Raw genomic sequence first — 24166 nt, 5'->3', positions numbered from 1 at the left:
GATATGATCTCCATTACACCACACAACTTGTTGGCTCTATTACAACTAAAATGAAGCTGGTGCAAAAAGAAATTTTCTTTGGTGCAACATGTCTACTATGTACATCCGTCTACATTCATTCCATGCATGATGTACCTGTAGACAAACTGCAAATGATGTAAGCTTTACATACATGTACGTCACTCAAGACACCTCATGAAAAGTCACAACTATCTAATAAGGGTGAACGCTGCTTATACAAACTGTCAAATAAAACTGGTCCAACACCGATGCCGATCTTCTTAATAAGAGATAGCAAGCGAGTGGATAGGATATGTTTGTACCACAGTTGGTGTTGTGAGTTAAATTAAAGGGGAAGTTCACCTGGCAAAAAGTTATTGTAAAAACAGCAAAAAAATAATAATGAAATATATTTTTGAAGGCTTGAGAAAAATCCATCAAAGAATTAAAAAGTTATTAAAATTTCAATTATTTGATTTGTGACATCTTATGCGAGCAGCACTCCTACATAGCAAATGGTAAAATATCAATGAATTGTCCTTTTCTCAAAAAAATGAAATGTTTTTTACTGTACCTTTTGTATATCAACAGACAAATAATTTCACATCCAATCATGAAAAGAAAACAAAAATAAGTCATCAGGAACCATTAAAAACATAAAAATTCATGAATTTCATATTACATTTGGGGCAGCTGCTTGTTTATAACATCACAAATAAAAAAAATAAAAAATTTCTTTAAACTTTCTTAATCTTTAAAAGGTTTTCCTCAAACCTTCACCAAGATTTTTCATTAGCTTTTTCTGCCATTTTTACGACAAACTTTTCTTCAAGGTGAACTTCCCCTTCAAGAACTACATATGGTCATCACTTTTCTTGCAGAATACTTACAATGGAGACATCTTTTTTTCTTACCTTTCTATACACATTGTCCAGTTCATCTCGCATTGATCCAAACTTGTTTGCCATATTGTAAGAAAAGACCTGACTTAATGTTGTATGTTGTCTATGATGATTCCTGGTTATGTCTAAGAGGAGATTCCAACATGTCTGGGGACCAGGAGGGACAACATCTTTCTCTCTTCTGGAAAATAAAATTTGATTTAAAGAAATTATGATATTGAATATCAGAGATTAATAATTAGAGAATGAAAGCAGGAAAGACATAGACAGACAGATAGATGTAGATACATGTACACTAACAGTCAGTCAACAGGGTCCATAAATTAAAGGCTTCACACAGCTCTGCAGCAAGCAAATAAGGAATATTTTAATGAGAAAGTCTTTGAAATAAAGGTAACTTACTGGTGTACTGCACATCGACAGGTACACTGATCTTTTTAAAATAACTAGTCCTACACTGAAAAGCAACAATTTCGAGAGTTTGCTAAAACACAGATAAGCACATGGGAGTAATACCATGGTCACATTTGATCTACGGTGAGTCGAAAACAGCCGTTTTAACATTTTTGTACCAGCTAAACATAGGTGGTTTGAATAAAAATGAATTAAACGTCTGTTTTCGACTCGCCGTACGGCCGCCGTAGAGCAAATGAGACCAAGGTACACGGGTGGATCCATGGGGCTAAGTAAGGCTAAGGGCCGTATTAAAAGGGGACTTTGTTGCTTGTCCCCCCCCCCCTTGACCCATTTTTATCCTTGTCAGTTGTCATATTTTTTTTTAGGGGGAGCAACAGCTTCATCAAAATTTAACTCACCTAAATATGACATATTGTTTTTTTCTAGGGTTAGCAAACATTTTTTTTTACCCAAAATCGAAATTCCCTACAGCTGCTTTATGAATACAAATTATATTCACGAAGTAGCTGTAAGATTTGTAGCTTCACGGTGGTTCATGGCAACAAATAAATGTGGTTAAAGACTCAAAGAGAGACAAAAAAAAGTTGAAAAATCAAAATGAAAAACAAAATTTAAAATTAAATTTCAGTATCAGTACAGTAGCTTGGATTATAGATGTTTGAAATTGAAAAATAGTTCCTGCAGAGCCACATCTGACATCAAGTAATAATAATTCTTGCGATTCATTGCCTTCTGATATCAGTGGGTGGGTAGGTCAATATCATGGTCATACCTGGTAGGCGGTACAAATTCTCTCTTTTTTTTTCTCTCTCTCTCTCTCTCTCTCGTATGGGTGATTTCAAGTTCAGTGTTGAGCTTTTGGTGTTGGGTGGATTTTTACATTCAACACAGCACCAACTTTGAAATCAAGTTGGTCCTGGAATGTATCTCACTGGGTGATGATGAGCAATCAATTTAATCGAATCATTTTTGTAAACTCAGGTCTTGAAGCTCAGGCAGGCAATGTAAATAAAATTGTGCTTGCTTCAAACATTGACATCACCAACACTGAACTTGAAATCCCCTAATATCTCCCTCTCTCTCCCTCCCTCTTTCGGGCATTCAATGCGCCGAGAATTGAACTCCCAAGGTATTCAGATCAATACCAAATATGGACATGCCAAAACCTGTGGTTCCGTATTCTTTCAAAGAACATCAAACTATGCAAACATGTCACATTCAGGATTTGCCTTTTTTCAAGTTTTGATCCTATACGAACAAAGTTTGATTATTTTTTGAATAATTTTGTGTATACATAGGCATACATTTTCCATTTAGGTCCTATGTATATACATCTATATGGAAGGCTGTATTCTATTATATTGCTGAACATAAACAGGATTTTCAACTGGCAATTTAAGCAACAATTAATAATGATGTATGTCTGCATGCATAGAGCTCTGTCAAGGGGGGAGGGGCAGCTAGAATTATTGTTCTATATCAAAACATATTTTGCAAAGGAATGATGCATACAAGCCTACATGTATATACTGTACCTAAGTTTGGGGAAGTAGGCCTAAATGTAGGATAGTCAGTAAACCTCAAATTCCCTATTGCTTTCCTCTCAGCCCTACAGTGTATTTGTCTTGTATACAATGTATCCCTAAGCTCAGATTGAATAAATGAATAAATATCTCTACACCAAATAATACTGCTACTTGTATAGGAAACCTACAATGTACTGTAATTGCCATCTCAGATCCAATGACACTACTAAGAAGCATGCTACATGTATCTCTAGCAGGCTAGTAATTATACCCAGTGATTTCAACTCTACCTTCACAGACTACCAGCTATTATCATAATAGCTAAATTACCTACATCATGTACCAAGCATACTATTAATAGGCAATAATGATATACGATAAAGTCATGTATTCATATTTGCAGGCTTCTCTATTTATCTTGACAATTTTGAACAGCAGTCACACACTCCACATACAAGTACATGTACATGTACATAAAGGCTTCAACAACATTTCATAGGAAATAATCTGATGTTTTCGAAGTTGTACCTAGTAGGTCCATGCACTCACAATAATAATTCTTAACTTTGCAATTGCATGACCATCCTAAACAAGTGGAACGCCTATAGGAGTCTCGCCTGCATAATGCAATTCAATATAGCAGCAGTGATGAATTTGAAAACAACTAAGATGAACAATTTAACCAACATTAATATGACACACTAATATGCTTTTCACATTGCATTTCCTTAACCCCATACTATCCTTCGGACTATCCTTAACCCCGTACTTTTTTTGGATTAAGTCTTTCTTAAGCCCATACTATCTGCTTAGCCGGGGTTAACGCCTTAACCCCGGACTATCCCACAGCTCATGAATATTGATGATTTTACCATACAGAGCGTGATTAACGTGCAATTTCGACTTCTCTGATTGGCTATTGCTTAGCCCCACTTTTCCTAAGTCCAGTTTTGTTTCACACTCTTAGCATCGCAATTGTGGTGCTAGCACCACAATAAGCCAGCTAACCCTGCTTTTTTGCAGGGCCAGATAGTACCGTACTTTTTACCATGCTAGCCCAATTTGCTAAACGTAGTGTGAAAACGAAGTGGGCCAAGCTTAACCCCGGGAAATCTGTGGGTCTAAGGCCCCCTTAGCCCCACCAATTTCCTGGGGTTAAGAAAAAAAAAGCAGTGTGAAAAGCATTTAAGTTCACTACTTTATGACCTTTGACCTTGATCATGTGACCTGAAGGCTAAAGCTCATGCAAAATGATCAATGATACTTGAGTTCCCTTGTGTCCAAAATTCAGGGAAAAGGTTCATATCCTTTTCATATTATGGCATTTAAAAAAACAACCTGGTTAAGATTTCAATGTTAATACCCCAGACATGGAACAGTTCATTGCAGGGTTGAAAATAAACGTGAGCGACAAGCCATTCGGCCCTCGTGTGCTTTGGAATTGCTCTCACAACTGCCAAGTACCGAGCGACTCCCAACATGAAAATCACTCCGTCCGCGCCCATCCAGTCTCCCATAGTCAGACAGCTAGGCCATCGCAGTTGCAGTTTTTACTGCATCGTCACATTCTGATGTGTAACTGAGAGGATTTTTTAGAATCACGGGCGCGGCACTTCAGAAAAATGCATATCGAGCTTCAAACTCTCGATATCCCTAGTACTATTTTTCAAAATGCAGCACGCACCAGGTCTCGCCGTAACTTTGATAGCAAAAAATTTCCTTTTCTATTGGATTAATTTTGTAAGATACCATCCTAATTTTGCAAGAAAATAGGATCATGAACTCTGAAGAAAATCACATTTTTTTAAATTTTAGAGTAGTTTTCGGGGAGACTCCACTCCTCAAATCTGAACTAAACCACTTGGTGCTCTGGAAATTTGGCGCAGATCCCGCAATTTTCAGACCGAAATGAGGATTTTCTATGGGGATTTTTGGTGAGTAACGGTCAGCGCCCGAGTGTATACATGTATTGGCGCTAATGCAGTTTCATGCCCGCCTGTGTTGCGGTGATGATTGACTGTGAGCTGTGTTTTGTAGTGGTGATTGACTAAGAGCTGTGCCATGTTCAGTGGCTGAGCTGCGCTAGCATAGGCATAGCCTATCCCTAGATTGAGAAATAGTTGACATGGTGATGTTAGCAGTCAGGCTGTGATGAATTCAATATTTCATAAAATAATTTTCAAGTGAGTTTTAGTCAAAAAGTATTTATGAAAAAGATTCCTCTGAATACAAATTCTGTTCAAACTTGATAAACTTCATCCTTTCCAATTAGATGGACAAAATTGGATATTAAAAAAAGAAGTTCGAACGTCCATTTAATTTAATATACAAGAAGTAATGAGATATAAACAATAAACATTAGAGCTACATGTAAATGGACAACAATAAAGAAAATAATAATTCAACAATTATTAATGAAGAAAAATAAATAGCAATCAAATAAACAATGTTTAACATTAAATAAATTTGTAAACAAGCAGGAAAAACTCTGATGCAAAACCATGCACTGAATCACTTTAAAAAAATGGCTCTCGAAAACTAAAAAGGGCTCTTGTAAAATGAACAAGTGGAATGCCTAGCTGGCCGTCTCAACTGCATCACGCGGTTCAATATAGCAGCAGTGCTGACTTTGAAAACTACTCTAACTCGCACAAGATGTTCAGTGATACATGGTTACTCTTATGTCCACTTTTTATGAACTAGACCAATAAACTTACAGAGATATGATGGTTATTCAACAAAAAACCCCAACATGGCCAAAGTTCATTGACCTTACATGACCTTTGACCTTGATCATGTGACCTGAAACTCGCACAGGATGTTCAGTGATACTTGATTACTCTTATGTACAAGTTTCATGAATCAGATCCATGATATTTTAAAGTTATGATGGTAATTCAACAGATACACCCAATTCGGCCAAAGTTCATTGACCTTTGACCTTGGTCATGTGACCTGAAATGCGCACAGGATGTTCAGTGATACTTGATTACTCTAATGTCCAAGTTTAACGAACTAGACCAATAACCTTTCAAAGTTATGATGGTAATTCAACAGATACCCCCGATTCGGCCAAAGTTCATTGACCTTAAATGACCTTTGACCTTAATCATGAGACCTGAAACTTGCACAAAATGTTCAGTGATGCTTGATTACTATTATGTCCGAGTTTCATGAATCAGATCCATAAATATTCAAAGTTATGATGGGAATTCAACAGATACCCCCATTTCGGCCAAAGTTCATTGACCCTAAATGACCTTTGACCTTGGTCATGTGACGTGAAACTCATGCAGGATGTTCAGTGATACTTGATTAAACTTATGTCCAAGTTTCATGAACTAGGTCCATATATTTTCTAAGTTATGCTGACATTTCAAAAACTTAACCTCAGGTTAAGATTTTGATGTTGATTCCTCCAACATGGTCTAAAATCATTGACCCTAAATAACCTTTGACTTTGGTCATGTGACATGAAACTCTAATAGGATGTTCAGTAATACTTGATTAACCTTATGGCCAAGTTTCATGAACTAGGTCCATATACTTTCTAAGTTATGATGTCATTTCAAAAACTTAACCTCAGGTTAAGATTTGATGTTGACGCCGCCGCCGTTGGAAAAGCGGCGCCTATAGTCTCACTCTGCTATGCAGGTGAGACAAAAATGGCTCTCCTTTATTTTTCAAAATGGCTCCCTAAAAATAAAAAGTTATTTCAACACTGGTTCATTGACCTTCAATGATGTATAGACCTTAATCATGTGAGCTGAACTCATGCAAGAAGATTAGTGATAATTATTACCATTAAGTTTCATGGACTAGATTCCTAAACTTTCAAAGTTATGACATTCCAAAACAAGTGGAGCGCCTGATGATGGCAATTCAACAAATCCCCCCAACACGGAAAGTTCTTTGACCGTGGTAATGTGACCTGAATATCATGCAGGATGTTCGCTGATGCTTGATTACTATCATGTCCAAGTTTCATGAACTAGATCCATACACTTTCAGAGTTGATTCCCCAACATAACCTAAGTTCATTGACCCTAGATGACTTTTGACCTTTGTCATGTGACCTGAAACACACAAAGGATGTTTAGTGATACTTGATTACTCTTATGTCCAATTTTCATTAACCAGATCCGTAAACTTTCAAAGCTATGATGACTTTTAAGAAGCATTGTAAACAATTAAGTTAAGAATTTTCATTCAATTTTTAACTAAAACCTGAATACATTTTAACTGAATCCTGATATATATATACGATATTCATAGTGGGCTTTTAGTGGGGTTGGGAACAGGGAGGGATCTTTCTTTTCATGTTTTATCGTAATCTATGTTTTCAGTATTAATCTTTATGCACCTTTTAAATATGTATACGTTTACCTATTTAGCATTTTTTTTTAATTAAAAAAAAATCAAGGATAAGACCGCCATATTCATGTGTTTAACGACGTTAACTGACAGTTGCTGGTATGATTTGTCTTCATCCTCCACTGATTTTAACATATTACTCTATTTTTAAGTACTTAGTGTTATTTGTTGTTGTTTTCTGGTTTATAGTTGTTTTCTCTTTATGTAATGTTTCACTCTTTTTATATTGTATAATATTGTAATATGTTTGTATTTTAACAGGGCTTTCTTGTAAAGCAGTTTTGTACTGAAGAGACCATCCTGTGTAAATGAAACAAAAATAAATAAATGAATAATAAATCAACAAGCACCACAAACATGTCCAAAGTTCATGGACCCTAAATGACCTTTGACCTTGGTCATGTGACCTGAAAGGCAGGATGTTCAATAATTTGCACCAAGTCAGGTGATTACCTCTGAAACAGAGACAAAAGCATTCACACAAACAATGAGTGCAAAGTTAAATGCGTATTATTATCTATCAAGAAAAAACAAACAAGAGAACCAGTCAATCAATAAATTATCTTCACTGAAAAGTTCCTTTTCATTGTCATTTTGGCCACAACTTGGACAAAGCTTTCTGCTTTCAATCTGCCACATGTTGTCCATTTCTCTTGATGCACTTCTGAGCTCGATAAAGCATTGCTGCCATGGCCCTGCGAAGAATCTGCCTGTTTTCTTCTGGGGGTACCTGAAGTCAATGCTGTACAACACCTATATCACGTCCGACCTGCAGATCCAGGCTCCATCTTACAAAGAGTTATGATTGATCCAATCAATCGTAACTCTATGGAAATCCATTGGTGTCATAATATTTTCAACATAAAAATTTCAAAATGTCCTTTGTAAACAAAGGCGAACACACCAAATTGTCAGGAAAACAATGAATTTATGTAATTTACGTCATATCTAGAAGACATTTGAACATTCATGCATTTCAGATGTTGAAGTTGCTGGCCGTCCATAGTTGTGATTGACCTGATCAATCGCAACTCTTTGTAAGATGGGCCCCTGGATGACGTGCAGCAGCGCATCGTCAAAGCAACATGTGAAAAATTGAAGGCGGGAAGCTTTGTCCAAGTCGTGGCCAAAATGACAACGAAAAGAACTTTTCAGTGACGATAATTTATTGATATATCGGTTATCTTGGATATTTTTCTTAATAAATAAACATACGCATAATCTTTATGCTTGATGTTTGAGTGAATGTTTTTGTCTCTGTTTCAGCTGGTAATCACCTGACTTGGCGCAAATGGGTTTTGACACTTTTACAAACAATGGCTGTTGTGCACTCAACCATAACAACAAGTGACAAAAGAATATTTACTCTATCCATACATGCTAGAAATTCTCTCGGAATCCATATTTTCTTTTGAAAAATACTTAATTTTAAAAAGTGTAACATTTTTTCTGACTCGCACTGTATATAAATACATTAGAATAATTCTTTGATAATCATTTTAGTCTGCATGAAAGCTTATTGAAACGATGTTAAAACTCTATCTTGAATGACATTCAGGTATGCAGTTGTGTCCCATTTGAGAACCTATTCAATTGGAGAAAAGGTTCCTTGTATGATGTGATGTTCCAATGGGAAAATTGCTTGTATGAATTTTTGATCAACTACAGTAAACATTTCTATTTCTAAGCTTTTGTGAGATTTCCTCTGTGACCACCAATCTTTGACCAGAAAAACCCCAAAACATATCTCTCAAACAGTTCTTACTTATCACAAGAATGAAAATGAGAAGTACGGACAAACATACAGACAGATGACCCCAAAATATTTGCCTCTGGCATCCACTTATGGTGGATGGAGGCATGTAAATACTTCTTTATGCAATGTCAACTTAAATTTGCAACATATTTTATCAAAAATGTAACAACTTTGATATATCTCAATTTAGCATGCTTCATGTATGTTTGTCTGCAAATGTGAACATATACCGTCTATAACTTAGGTACGCTAGACCACCTACTAAATCCTTTCACATCGATATTTAAGTCTAATTTGTGTAACTAATGCACAGACTCAACTTGTTTCATGTATTGCATTGTATTGTGAAGAAAACTTGAAGAAAACCTAGACACAGTAAAAATCATATCCAGTCGAAGGAGCAGAATAGATGTTTAGGTTGAGGTTATGTAGACTAGAAATACATACTGTGATTGTGCTTGCCGTTGTTTCCGTACAGTACGATCATGTAACTTTTCAAGATCTTTGGCATATTGTGTTTCAATCTCCGACCTCTGTCTAAAATACTCCTGGTAGTCTGTGATTAGTTCTCTCTGATTCTCAGCCCGATTGTCTAAAGATTTCAACTGCTCACTTAGATGATGTCTTATTTCTGTGAATGAGAAATTAAAAATATCAAATAAATAACATGGTCAGATTTATAACATGTAAGAAATAAATTGAATACAAATATTATTTTTCAATACTATTTTGTGAAGAAATTTCAAACATTTTACATTTAAGGGGAAGTTCAACCTGACCAAAAGTTTATGATAAAAATAGCAGAAAATAATTAAAAATAATGGTGAAGGTTTGAGAAAAATCAATCAGTTATTAGACGTTTAATAATTTCATTTCTGATGTCATTTAACTTTGCTACACATCAATATATTTAAAAAAAATCAATGAAATGTCATTTTCTCAGGAAACTGAAAAAGGTTTTTATTGTTCCATCAATAGACAAATTATTCCACACCGCTCCTAAAAAAGAAAAAATATAATTCATAAAAAACCCTTGAAAAATGAAATTTATGGATTTCATATTGCATAACATAATGGGGAAGATACTCGTATATGACTTCACAAATCAAAAACTTTAAAATTCTAATAACTCTCTTAATTTTTAATGGATTTTCCTCAAATCTTCTTGTTCACAGGCGTTTTATTTTTTTTCTGCTATTTTTACAACAAACTTATTGTCAGGGTGAACATCCCCTTCAATAGAAAATGTAAGATTGGAAAGTAGGTCAAAGTTTTTACCCTGTTGAAAAACAAATTCACTTAATAATCCCTTCAATATTACTTGATTTAAAAAACCACCAAAACAACATCTAATATTGCCGCACTCATTCTCTAATTTCCACCTCATATCCCTGTATTTCCAAAATGAGTAGGGGGAAAAGATTTTTGAATTTGTCGAGTGCTAATCGTTGGCAGTGGAACTGCTATCCTACTTCCTGTCTCCTCATACCTGCTGTTAACACTAATTACTCATACTCTCAACTACTTCCTCCCAATGGTAGCTGCAACCAAACAACATCCCTTCTTATAAACCTTCTTCAAGTTTAATGCTACTTTACAAACATACCAAACACCTTCTTTTAAACCTTCTTCAAGTTTAATGCTACTTTACAAACATACCAAACACCTTCTTTTAAACCTTCTTCAAGTTTAATGCTACTTTACAAACATACCAAACACCTTCTTTTAAACCTTCTTCAAGTTTAATGCTACTTTACAAACATACCAAACACCTTCTTATAAACCTTCTCCAAGTTTAATGCTACTTTACAAACATACCAAACACCTTCTTTTAAACCTTCTTCAAGTTTAATGCTACTTTACAAACATACCAAACACCTTCTTTTAAACCTTCTTCAAGTTTAATGCTACTTTACAAACATACCAAACACCTTCTTTTAAACCTTCTTCAAGTTTAATGCTACTTTACAAACATACCAAACACCTTCTTTTAAACCTTCTTCAAGTTTCATGCTACTTTACAAACATACCAAACACCTTCTTTTAAACCTTCTTCAAGTTTAATGCTACTTTACAAACATACCAAACACCTTCTTTTAAACCTTCTTCAAGTTTAATGCTACTTTACAAACATACCAAACACCTTCTTATAAACCTTCTTCAAGTTTAATGCTACTTTACAAACATACCAAACACCTTCTTTTAAACCTTCTTCAAGTTTAATGCTACTTTACAAACATACCAAACACCTTCTTTTAAACCTTCTTCAAGTTTAATGCTACTTTACAAACATACCAAACACCTTCTTTTAAACCTTCTTCAAGTTTAATGCTACTTTACAAACATACCAAACACCTTCTTTAAAACCTTCAAGTTTAATGCTACTTTACAACATACCAAACACTTTTTTATAAACCTTCTTCAAGTTTAATGCTACTTTAATGCATGATTAAGTGTTTTCACATTGTTACATGTATATTCAAATAGAGGTCCATTTATTATTTTGAACTATTGGAGTCATATCATGATTGAAAACATGATTACAAAACACAGATATAATGAGAAACAAAGGGTGTTTTCAATGTCCTCCATTCCCAGTCGGAAATGTCTTTCAAATCACCGTTCGGAGGAAAATTTAAACGTTGAAAAAGATGCTTTTGTAAACGCGATCAGCTTTTATGAACTTCAGCATTTCAAGTACAGCACTGAACACGATTGAGTTTTGAAACATCTTTAAATTTATTCTCTCAGAGTGGAAGCCTACACAAGCAGGTGCCAGAACTGAATTTTCTTGTGATGGGTCAAACTGTGCACTAAAGCTGTGCTAACGAAAGAAGGAAACTTAAAGATGTAGCCTCTGACTTTGGTCACTTTCAGATGTTTTCAGACACATTCAGAGATTGCTGAACTACTCCGACGAACAGGCATAGTGTACAAGGTTTGTGTTCGATTGAATGGAGCTTACAGAATCGCGCATTCTACAGTAACTCCCAATTGCTTTCCCTTTTAATTTCTTTTGCTCTTTAGCCCAAAATAACAAATGATAATCAGTCAAATTGGAAGAGCGGTACACAGAAGATTATGTACTGTGATGTACGTTTATAGTCACAATCCTCTCCAACCGTTGAACAAAGTCTTAAGATCACAAGAGCAAAATAGGCCTAGGCTATTACTCTTGAAAATTTTCTAACAAGATCAAATTGGCAGTACAAACTATATGAACATGAAATTCAAGTGTTTCAACTATTAGTGGTGAATGACAGGAAGGCTTGGAAGAAACCCATACCCACCCACCTTGTAAAGCACTTCAATGTGGATGGTTTCCATGAATCTATGAAGTGTACATTACAAAACATGTCCCAGAGGGTTGGATCAAGTTTACTTCAGTGTCTGAACGTTTCTATGACATTAAACAGAGATATATGTGACAACAATATTGTTATGATCACACTGACACCTCGAACAGTTCAGTTTCCTTATGACAGTGAAACTTGGACACAGTGCAAGCAAAGTTTAATTGGAGACCACCTGTCTATGTTTTAGGTGTATCAGTTCCAAGATACAATGGCACAAAGAGGAGAGAGAGTCTGGTGCAACAAAGGAGTGACCTTAAAACCAAGTTCAGGAGCAAGCCTACAAACACTCATCCTAATAGAAGACACTTAAAGGAAGTGTGGACTGCTATAGTGGGTGATCATTCAAGAGCATGATGACACAACAAAGATTTTAGAGAGATATAGGTTGACCTCAACAAAGTTCATGCATAATTCTCAATGTACACACTCGTCTGTCATTACAAGCAAATTTTGAAAATAGAGAAAGAATGTGAGAGTAAAAAAATAAGGAATAAAGGTCAATATATGGTACATTCTATGCTCAAAATATGATCCCATTACAATTATGTAGGCCAACAAATACATGTAGTAACTATATGAAGGCCGAAATGTGTAACTTAGAGCGTGTTCATGCTTTCATTGCAAAGACAGAAGAAGCATTTTCAAACGCTGTTTCATAACGCCGAATTCAAACATGGTTCTGTTTATAGGCTTAATCTTTTTCACTGGTGAAATCACTATCTGCAGCTAGTAGCTTTGCATCATAATTTTTGTGCTGGGCAGGAAAGTGTGGTCAAATTGGTTGTGCATTTTTCAAAAAAAAAATCCCCCAAATATTGTTATGGTCAATAATTAGTGAATCTTCAAACAACTTCTGATCTTTAAGTACTTGCAATGGAGCTACTTGGCACAGCCATAGAATTTCCACCGTGGTGAGAATAATGGTAAAACTAAAACAAAATAAAGTATATATTGAAGCATGCTTTTGAAAATAATAAGACATCAGTTACAATTTTTGTTTGTGCTGCTGGCTCAGCGATGTCCCTCATCATAACTAAAGTTCAGTTAGTTTGATCCCTTAATTGTGATGACAAATTAGAGGAGTATTACAGCAATAATACTCACAATGCAAATTGTTAGCCATTATTAGAACCAGGGATTGGGCAGTAACTCCCTGTTAGAACCATGCAAATGTATTTATGTGTAGATTTTCATTGCACAGGAAGTATATAATATACCAAATAAGGTAATTAATGAATTAATGATCATTGGTTTTTTCCAGAAATCCTGATTCTGGAGAATCAATGTTTTGAAACGCACCTTTAGTAAGCTTGCCATCGGCATTAATTGCGGTTTAAATGAAAATAAGCATGGACACAACCACGTTTTGAGCTTATCACTCATGAAAATGCTGATTCTGGCTAAAAACTGAAAGCATAAACACGCCCTAAATCGAAGATGTAGCTTCATGACAAATAAATTAACTGTTTCATGTTTTATCAAAGGATATTTTCATTTTACTTTAAAAGAACATCTTTATGAGAAATACAGTGCGGGCTTTTCATGTTGAACATACACATGTTCAATTTACACAATCATTTAATTTGAAGAAATATAGTGGACAGAAAATTAAGAAATTTTGTCATTCCTGCATTGCAAATGTAGGTGTCCATCTTTCAAAAGTTTGACCACATCTCTGAGTAATATGCTATTCCCAACTGTACAATCTCTAAACACACTGAATACTAGTACTATGGAAATATGTATCTAAAATGTATACAGAATAACCCATTTTGATTTTTTGAATTGTATAGTATGGTACCATAAGAGATGATCTAGACCAAAGTATCAAACAATGAGGACATGAATTAATAAAACATGAGAAATGTACACAATTTGTATGATAATGAAACAAAGATCACATGTCGAAGGGGACTCCACTTGTTTGAATAGGTGCAATACTACAGAACAAGGTAGCGAAGGTTCAAGGCTATTAACAAAAAAATGAACACAAAATATGAAAGTTATCAAACAAAAATTATTCATTTTCTCTTTTTCCCATCAAGAACCATTGGTTGTTTGTACATTTGTATGCTTTTCACACTGCACTTTTTGTCCTAAATTGGTGGGGCTAAGGGGGGTCTTAGCCCCACCAATTTCCCGGGGTTAAGCTTAGCCCACAAAACAAAACAAAGTCGGCTAAGCTTAACCCCGGGAAATTGGTGGGGCTATACCCCCCCTTAGCCCCACCAATTTAAGACAAAAAGTGCAGTGTGAAAAGCATATATGACTTTTCAATAGATTCTTAATATGCTTTTCACATTGCATTTCCTTAACCCCGGACTATCCTTAACCCCATAGTATCTTTTTTTTTATTCACACTGTATGTAGGTTGTAACTTACATGTAAAGCAACCCAAACATTTTTTTCAAAACCAGAGTGTATTTGGACTTGCAAACTATACTCCTCAACTGATTAACACAATTGAACCTCAGTACTGTTTTGCTAAACCAAATTTATAAATGTGATGCCTACATGTATACTTGATTCCCTTGACACTGTCAATCGAGTAGTGCACACAGCATCAGAAGTTCAGAAAACATTGATACACCTTTTTAAATCTTTACTTTAAAAGTACACAATTACAATTATATTATCTTTATCTTAATTTCAATCTTAATCATAATCCTTATCATAATCATGATCATAGAAGTATATTATTTCCGTATTTGTCCTGCATAGAAAAATACAAGATTTCCTCACTCCAAAGAAAAATAAAACTGTTTAAAAGTGACTAACACAGCGAAAAAGAAAAGGAAAAGAAAAAAAGCTTACGTATACAGCAGAATACAATATTTAATGGTTGATTGATCATGTAGCATACATATATGTAAGATCAACTAGGTTTTAATCAGCTTTAGCTGATTTTTATATAGTCCCTCTTTCTCTCATTTTTTTGGTGGTTCTTCTTCTCTTTTCTTTTTTCTTTCTTTTAATTTGATGCACTTCCCCTTTGAAAATCTCTGCTGAAATTTTTACCGCATGTCTGCACTGATCATTGAAAATGAAATATATTCCAACGCGAAGTTCCATACATGGCCATGGAAAATATCTACAATCATGAGGGTGGCAGTACTGTTGTGTGGTACATATTGCACAACATTAATAAGCATGCCTTGTGAATGAGAACAGGGTCCAAGTTTACACAGTAGGTTTCCTTGATATTCTAACCTCAGCTTTGGCATACAACAAAAGTTCCGTTCATCATACTATGTTTCATAATATTTGGCAATTTTCCATAATTCACAAAATGGTCACATGGGAGTAAAGTAGAGCCTGAGTAAGGTATTCATACAATAGTGTAGAGTATGTAGATTACTGACAAGAGATTAATTCCTTCAATTTGCTATGCAGAAAGCATTCCCAGTGACCGATCAGACATGCTTTCACATGGCTGTCAACATTTGGTCAGGTCCAGAGAGATCGGTCGCTTTAGAGCTGACCTAGCCGGAAGCGGAAGTAGAAATAGCACATTGGCATGTATGGGGGGTCATTGCATTGCATTTTGATTGGTCGCTGAATACAATGTGCTTTCACATCAAGCTTGCATCGGTCCCTGAAGTACTTCTTATGTTGAACTCAGTGACCAATGGTGTTTTTACCGAAACGATCGGTCACCATGGAGCTACAAATGTTTGGAGATCTGGCTCTCTTGAACGCTTTGCCCCATGCATGGCACCGCTAATCCCCTCACAGCAGGGTCCATCATGGCCCATTCCACAGGCCATTTGTAAATTATCAGATCATGGAGTTACTACTAACGTAGCACCTTGTAGAGGCCCTGGCGGCTGCTTCCCGAGCGAAGCGAGGGATTTACTAATTCACTTCGCGAATTAGGCCTGGCGCTAGCCAGGGCCTCTTGACATCTGAGCTGAATTATATATTCATGAGGAACGTCTTCCTGATGAATATACATGAGTCATGATATTACCGGTCACCTAGTAAACCAATGAAATGTCAAAGCTGTTTCGTCCGGGGTTCTGAATAATATAGTAGTCCACTATTTTGCAGGGGATTCATTTAATTGCGGGACACTAAAGGGAATATAACCAGCAAAATGCTTCAAGTAGTGGTACTACTACTAGTTCTGGCCGTAACAGACCCATCACCGCCCCGATACTGGTCAGCCGCTGGTCAGACTCGAGTCAAGAGGAAGCAACTCCACTCCAGCATTCCCTCACTGCACAGCGGAGATCAATTATCGACGACGCATAGTGGAATCCCGGGGTGGAATAGCATGAAATATTACATTTTTTTCCATATCCTGTGGGTACATTTACAAAAACATCTCATCCTTTCAGTGCAGCTTTAATTTCATCGACTTGCTTTTCCTTAAAGGAGAAATATATTGATTATGAATATGGCTTTATCATACATCAGTGGAAAGGTAATGATGTGAGGATTACCATTCGGTCATTCAAAAATAACGAAAATAATACATAAGGTGGAAATCGCTTATTAAAAAGCGGTAAAATGCCTCTCTGAAATATGCCTCGCATCGGTCTCTTAATTGATTCAAATTTGATGACGTGTATGAGTGTACGAGAGACTTTATTGGCTTTCCCACGTCAAGCTCCACTTGCATGCAAAACCTGCTGCGAGGGTAGGTTTTCTCCACACTGTCACTGAATACTTCGATCATGAAATGAAAGAAAACCCAGAAGTTTATCTAGATTTGGATTTTCAAATTGATGATTTTGAAGATGAAGAGAATGATGATGAAGTGAACAACAAAGTGACGTGGATGGAGGTAAATTAGGGGAATTACGCCGGTGATGATGAGAAAGACAATTCAACTTGCATGCATGCCAATTTGTACCAACGCAAGCAGCTGCTAGCTGCACCACGGGTCAAATCCATGAAAATGAATTCCATCACAACCACATCCAGACAGAGTCTCTTTCCTCTATCAACAACATAATGAGAAGGAAAATAATGATATAGCTGTGCTTACAAACAAGTGAATATATCCGAACCTAGACTGAAGGTACATTTAAATCAACTCAAGGAATAGCAGCAGACGATATGCACCGATGATGAATTTCACGTGGCTGGGAGGGATTGTCAATCGTTCTGTTAGATAACATTTCTATCTTATTTGTTGACAAAATCACAAAACTCGGGGAATTATTATTCTACATAAAAATATAGTAACACGTGGTACTATTTTTTGAATTACGATAAAACCTTTTTGAAGCAAAGAAATTGAAGTAAATTAAAATCAGATATAAAAGATCATCCGCCCAGCTCGCATGCGATTGCAAACAATCAGCAAGGCGAGCAAGCTAGCCATATGTTTTTAATTGTTTGTAAAATGGGTAAAATTCATCGTCGGTGCACATCGTCTGCTACTGCAGGTGAACAAAACCAAACAATCTTAGCATCAAAATCAAGTTCGAAGTATGCTTTTTCCCCTCACACTCATACAGGAGCACACAGGAAAAGGTTTAACTTAAGCAAGAAAGGCAGACAAACCTAAAATAATCTTCAACTTTCGTTGTGGTAATAATTTGGCTGGGTTGAATCAGATTGTGACGTATTTGGTATGTATGCAAAGGGGATCACCATACATCAAAGTCGTACATCAGGAATTCGTACGAGGAGATATCGATGACCCATGGTCACTGGGTATGGTCGCAGAGACCGTACCTTGGTGTGAAATCAGTAAATGTATAAACTTTATTTTCTTGTGGCACTATTCCAAAACTTTAAGTCAGATCCAATATCTTTCATGCAGGAATCTCGCAAGCGTATTCTTGTTAATTCTAACATTCATCATACATGTACAATGTAAAACAATAGGGAATACAAAGAAGCTGCTGCGAAGGATACCTTTGAATCCTACTAGTAACTGATGGAGCTTTGTGGCCCAGTGGATTAGTCTTCTGACTTTGAAACAGAGGGTAGTGGGTTCGAATCTCAGTCATGGCGTAATTTCGTTCAGCAAGAAATTTGTCCACGTTGCGCTGCACTCAACCCAGGTGAGGTGAAATTCCTTGAATACTTGAGCACCTAGGCAGCCCAGACAGCCGGGGTAATAATAGCAGGGCCCACTGGGAGAAGTTTTCAGAACTGAAGTGGCTTCCCTGGGTAAATATACCTATATTATCATTATAACCAAAGATGCAATGCATATTTCACAGCAGCTATCTCCACTCTAATTGTTGTCTATGATTAGTGTGATGATAAGCCATGCTAGAGAAATTTCTGAATGACAGACAGCCAGACATCCACCCCTCTGAATTTTATGTGTCTCACCCCCTTGAATTCTACAATGGCCTGAACAAAATAGTGACAACATGCCAAGTGTTCATGACCTTGATAGATCAGCATTTGGGATAATGACAGGTATACAAGTATTTATGACCCTTCTGAGGCTACATACATGTAGACTTATGGTAATGACCTTCATTTATCAACTCTAGTATAAACACACTACTTTTTTTTTCTTGGCTAAGTATGCATCACCATTTGTACTTCATATACCCTTTTTACATACCCTAAAATTTCCTTAACCCAGTACTATAGGTGTGGCTAAATTGCCATTTAGCCCCACCTATAGTACTGGGTTAAGCTTAGCCCACTTTCTTTTTACACAGCATTTTTGCAAAGTGGGCTAACCCCACCTTTAGTATGGGCAACGTAAAAAAGCAGGGTTATCCTAGCAAATTACGGTGCTAAGAGCGATAGTACGGGGTTAAGATCGCTAGTGTAAAATGAAAGTGGGCTAAACGCTCCCATTCATGCCCCGCAACAGAGCCGGCCCTAATGTCCAATCAGAGGTAAGCATAATGAATATTCATGAACAGCGAACACGGCGATGAGAAAAAGGGTGCGCCATATGTCAGCGAGTTGGAATTTGTGTTTTAATACTTTCCTCATCGACATCCATCGTGTTATTAAACTAGATCACTTTTTGGCAAACTCCAAATCCTAGTACAGTCCGACCTCTCTCATCCGGCCTCCCCTTATCCGGACCTCTCTATTATCCGGACGCACACTTGCTGAGATTTTTTTTAAAAATTTAATCTAGTATCGGTACGTGAGGAAATGAGATTTCAATCTAAACTCAATCCTATACGTAAACTCACTTTGAATAAATATATTTCCCAACATAGTCACCCTACACCAAACATATTTTTCATGAAAATATCTCACCCAAATCACCAAAAGAACTTTAGGAATGATAATTTCCAGTAAATCAGGGTGCAGCACAAACATTTCATCACATTTCTCTTTTTGCTTCGCGGGAAAAACAACACATGTCTTGCTAGCTAACTTTAGGCCTCAATACAGACAGCACCATCTATCATGTTTGAGCCTACAGTCAGTGTAACAATGGCTGACATTGCGAAGCTGCGATACCCGCCGCGATGATCTAATTTTAAAACTTGGTTTCGAGTAATTCTCTTTCTTTCGAGGTATGCTCGATGTATACCTCAGTCATTTTAGCAGGTAAATTATCCAAGAGTTTTGGCCATCGATCGATTTAATTTCCATAAAAACAATGCCTATAATTTGCAATGACTCTGCAGTGAATATTGTCTTTACCGTACGCCCACTACAATAGTGTAGATACCGCCGGTGGCCTGGGGAGGCAGTCGGCAGCGCAGCTGTGTGTATTTAATATTGGGTCTCCCAGATTCGGATAAATCCCTTATCCGGATTGGTGCTGGTCCCAACGTGTCCGGATAAGAGAGGTCGGACTGTATTTAAAACTGGGTCGGCCGAATAAGTTGACAACATCGCATTCCACAGGTCTATATCCATTCTTTCGCCGTCTTCAATGTTGGATCTCCTCCTCCGACGGAACATCTTCCTTCTTGTACAGTTTGCTCTCCGTTTCTCCCTATTTTTCTTCATTAAGAAATAGACTTGCAAAATGAGCAAAATGGCACTCGTGTTTTTCATCAACTGAATCAAGCAAATAACGTAATTAGGTCTATTGTATAGCCGGTAAACAATTCCGAGTGAAGTACTTATACTACGAATGATCGACAAATGTATTTAAAGCGTGCGCGATTTTGGATATGACCTGAATGACCCCTCAGTGCGCTTGTGAATATTCATGAGCTACCACTAGTCCGGGGTTAGCAAGTTTCGTGTGTGAAAAGCAAGCATTACTTAATCGGGGTTAGCAATAACAATTTGGCATGTGTGAAAAGGAAAAAAAAACTGGGTTTACGGATAATACCGGGTTAGCGATAGTCTGGGGCTAAGAAAATCCTGTGTAAAAAGGGTAATATTCAACTTCAAAATCATTTGATATTGACAAGATGCCTAGTTTAGTTTAGTTTAGTAACCTAGGTAATTGATTTTCATAATACTCATTACTAACACCATCAAACCTGGTAGCTGCCATTCATAACAGTCTCAAAGTCAATGCCAGTTCAGTAACCTCCACAGAAATCAATGTCTATAACACCAAAAAAAAGACTTTTTCCAGTATACAATAACAGCAAACAGAGAACACTATAATCATGGACCCATTACATCTATTTCCATTCCAGACACTGCTATCAATCAGCATCATCCATTGCTATGCATTAGATCATTATTTCAATCTCTAGTTCGTACATACATGTATATCATAAAGAAATAATGCCCTTATGAAATATATAAAACAATCACTCAAAATGAATTGACCAATCAATAGAAACAATTAGTCTATCATTTTCTATGATGCAAATATAATCAGTCAAATTTTTGTATTTTTCAAAATAATGTATAGGCTAAACATTGTCGACTTTACTCCAGCAATGTAGGAAACAAGTCATCTATAAATGAAGGAGGGCAGTATCCTCTAATTGCCAGAACTAACTATGAAAACATTCAATGTATTCATTGTATTCACTGCAGTGTCAGTGCAAATTATAGGCGGTGTTTTTACGGAAATGAAGTCGATCAATGGCCAAAACTGTTGGATAATTTACTTGCTAAAATGGTTGAGGTATACATCCAGCATACCTTGAAAAAAGAGAATGATGCGGCCGATGCACAAATCCGCAGCGTCTGTGTCTTATGATGACATAGGACCGGGTTCATTCGCTTCTGTGGCACTGGGTCATACGGGGTTCATTGATGCGAGCAATACGCCTGCTGATTGGCCACTACCTCTCAGGTAACGATTCCGATTCAGAAACAATGGTTTCCATACGAAATCCAAATCAGATTCCTAAAGACCCTGTGACTCAGCTCGAAATCCTCGCAATCAGTCGGCTTATTGCAAATAGTCTTTTTTCTAGTTGAAAGGTATGTGATATAAATATCACAATAGACACAGGGCCTTGTTTAAAGGACAAGTCCAACCCAACAAAAAATTGATTTGAATAAAAAGAGAAAAATTCAACAAGCATAACACTGAAAAATTCATCAAAATCGGATGTAAAATAAGAAAGTTATGACATTTTAAATTTTCGCTTCATTTCACAAAACAGTTATATGCACATCTCGGACAGTATGCAAATGAGGGAACTGATGACATCACTCACTCACTATTTCTTTTGTATTTTATTATATGAAGTATGAAATATTTTGATTTTCTCGTCATTGTCATGTGAAATGAAGTTTCATTCCTCCCTGAACACGTGGAATTCCATTATTTTAACATTTTGTGGTTCAGGCAGGAAGGTCCTAATCATCAAATTCATAAAAATTGAAATATTGTATAATTCAAACAATAAAAAACAAAAGATATAGTGAGTGAGTAAGTGACATCAGTGACTCTCTCATTTGGAGGTAACTGGCTCGTTCATATAACTATTTTGTTAAAAATAAGCGAAACTAGTTTGAAATGTCATAACTTTCTTATTTTACATCCGATTTTGATTCTATTGATTCAAATCAACATTTTTCTGAGCTGGACATGACCTTTAAAGGCTAAGTCAACCCACAAGGGTACTAACATGTTCCAGCCACCTGTCTGTATTTTGATTCAGCTTGAGAAACACTCCACCCCCACTGAGTGTCTTTGACACACGATTAAATCTTAATTGCATGGCACCTCCAATGCTATCCACAGGCTAATCAGTGATTGCGACAGTTACATTATGAAGCAGAGATTGGATAGTCAGAAGTGATAATATTGCAACATGCTGTAATACATACCAGGGTATTTAATTTATGCAGGGTATAACATTAGGTCTACCTTGTTATAAACATGTACATGTAGGACCTACATGTATATTAGGACCTACATATCCAAAACCGCTTTCCCTATACATTCCTTTTTTTCAATTAAGATGGAATGACCATCATAAATGTATTTCTTTAATGAAAATTCCCAATTCATTCCCATAAAGATTATCCAAGGGCACATGGACGGTTCCATGACAATACTTCACTGCAAATTCCACACATTAAGGGAATGAACAACTTCAACCCTGGATTTAACACTATACACTATCCTAAACCTAACCCTAAACTAAACCCCACATAAAACCCTATTGCAACCCTAAGCCTATATCTTAGACGAAATAAAGCCAGGAGCAATTGCCGCCAAAGTAAATGTCATGTCACCCACGGGACTATTGACGGAGAGTTCAGTTGACTTTTATCAAACACTTAGATAAAATCAAATGAGGTACTGCAATTCATAATCTGAAATGCAACCGTCTGTAGCTTTAATTTTTTTCAAGATTATCTCACAAGTTACTCGTCTGTATTTTGGATACATGTACATGTAGGCAGGGGCTATGTATTCTTAGTTAATACAATTCTTTTTGCTAAAATTGAATTTCAAAATGCAGTGTCATCAGAGTACAGTATTCGTAATTTCTCATATTTAATCAATATTTTCTTTTAGAACTGCTATGTTTTATATGTTCAATTTACAAACAATATGCTTTAAACATTTTTAGTACTTTATATTTCACCATTACATTTTACCCAAATCTTAGTAACTTTTATATCACTGATACAACAACTTTAAAATAATTCCATTTATTGCTAGTTTATTCCAATTTTTACAATAATTCATATTTACATGCTATTTGACAAATTTCTTATGTTAACTTTGATTTAATTATGCTTGGTTTTATTTTCATGCTGTATCAGTAGCTAGTTTGCATTCTTTGTTTTATACTATGTTAATATTAATGTCTTACATTGTAAAGCTCACAGATAGGGCTTTCTATTATGCGCTTAATGAATCAATATTTATCATTAATTACATGTACTGCGTTCATACTTAAAATATTGACTAGAAATGCCCACAATGTTTACACTCATTTAAATCATATCTCAATAATCTTCCAATTTTTTTTTACCAAGGTTCAGTTCTATGGAATAAAATCCCCATCTTGCTTAAGAACAGTAAGACAATACTGTACCTACATTCAAAAGACGTAGGAATTTTTTAAATCAAATGTAAATGGACCATAAAATTGATTTTCCAGTTTTTCTACATTCTCTTCCTTATACATCTTGTATATTTTGTACATTATATTTCCATTTTAATGTATCTTTAGTAGAAAATTCATGTTTAATTTTTATGTTTGTGAGGATCATTTCCTACGAGCCATTTATGAGCTTCTTTTGATTCTCCCACCAAAGATATTTTCTATTACTGTGTTTTTTTGTCATATGTACATGTAGGCCAGTGTATGAAATGTTTTTTTAACTAAGCCTGAGTCGAATGGATTTTAAAATCGGTGTTCGATCAATGTCATCGAACGCTGGTGCAGATTTTGCAAAATCGGTGCATCAAAAAAAAAAAAATACGTCGGCCGGCCGATTCGTTTGGTTTACACAATCATCAAAATATCAGTAATGTCCAACTTGACTACTACATGTACT

The 24166-nt window shown here is 36.0% G+C and overlaps 1 protein-coding gene across 2 annotated transcripts in view; it reads right to left on the bottom strand.

Moving 5' to 3' along the window:
• The window catches only part of LOC121410494 (SLIT-ROBO Rho GTPase-activating protein 1-like), an 83494-nt gene that overhangs the window by 45062 nt on the left and 14266 nt on the right, over nt 1-24166 (bottom strand). For both annotated transcript variants that reach the window (XM_041602628.1, XM_041602627.1), the window contains exons 2-3: nt 9423-9606; nt 915-1083 (exon numbers count right to left, since the gene is read on the bottom strand). In XM_041602628.1, coding sequence (XP_041458562.1) covers nt 915-1083; nt 9423-9606 — 353 coding nt within the window. The remainder of the gene's footprint in view (nt 1-914; nt 1084-9422; nt 9607-24166) is intronic.

This window comes from Lytechinus variegatus, chromosome 3 (genome assembly GCF_018143015.1).
Source record: "Lytechinus variegatus isolate NC3 chromosome 3, Lvar_3.0, whole genome shotgun sequence".
NCBI classification, from domain to species: domain Eukaryota; kingdom Metazoa; phylum Echinodermata; class Echinoidea; order Temnopleuroida; family Toxopneustidae; genus Lytechinus; species Lytechinus variegatus.
This window is presented reverse-complemented; position numbering and strand designations above follow the sequence as displayed.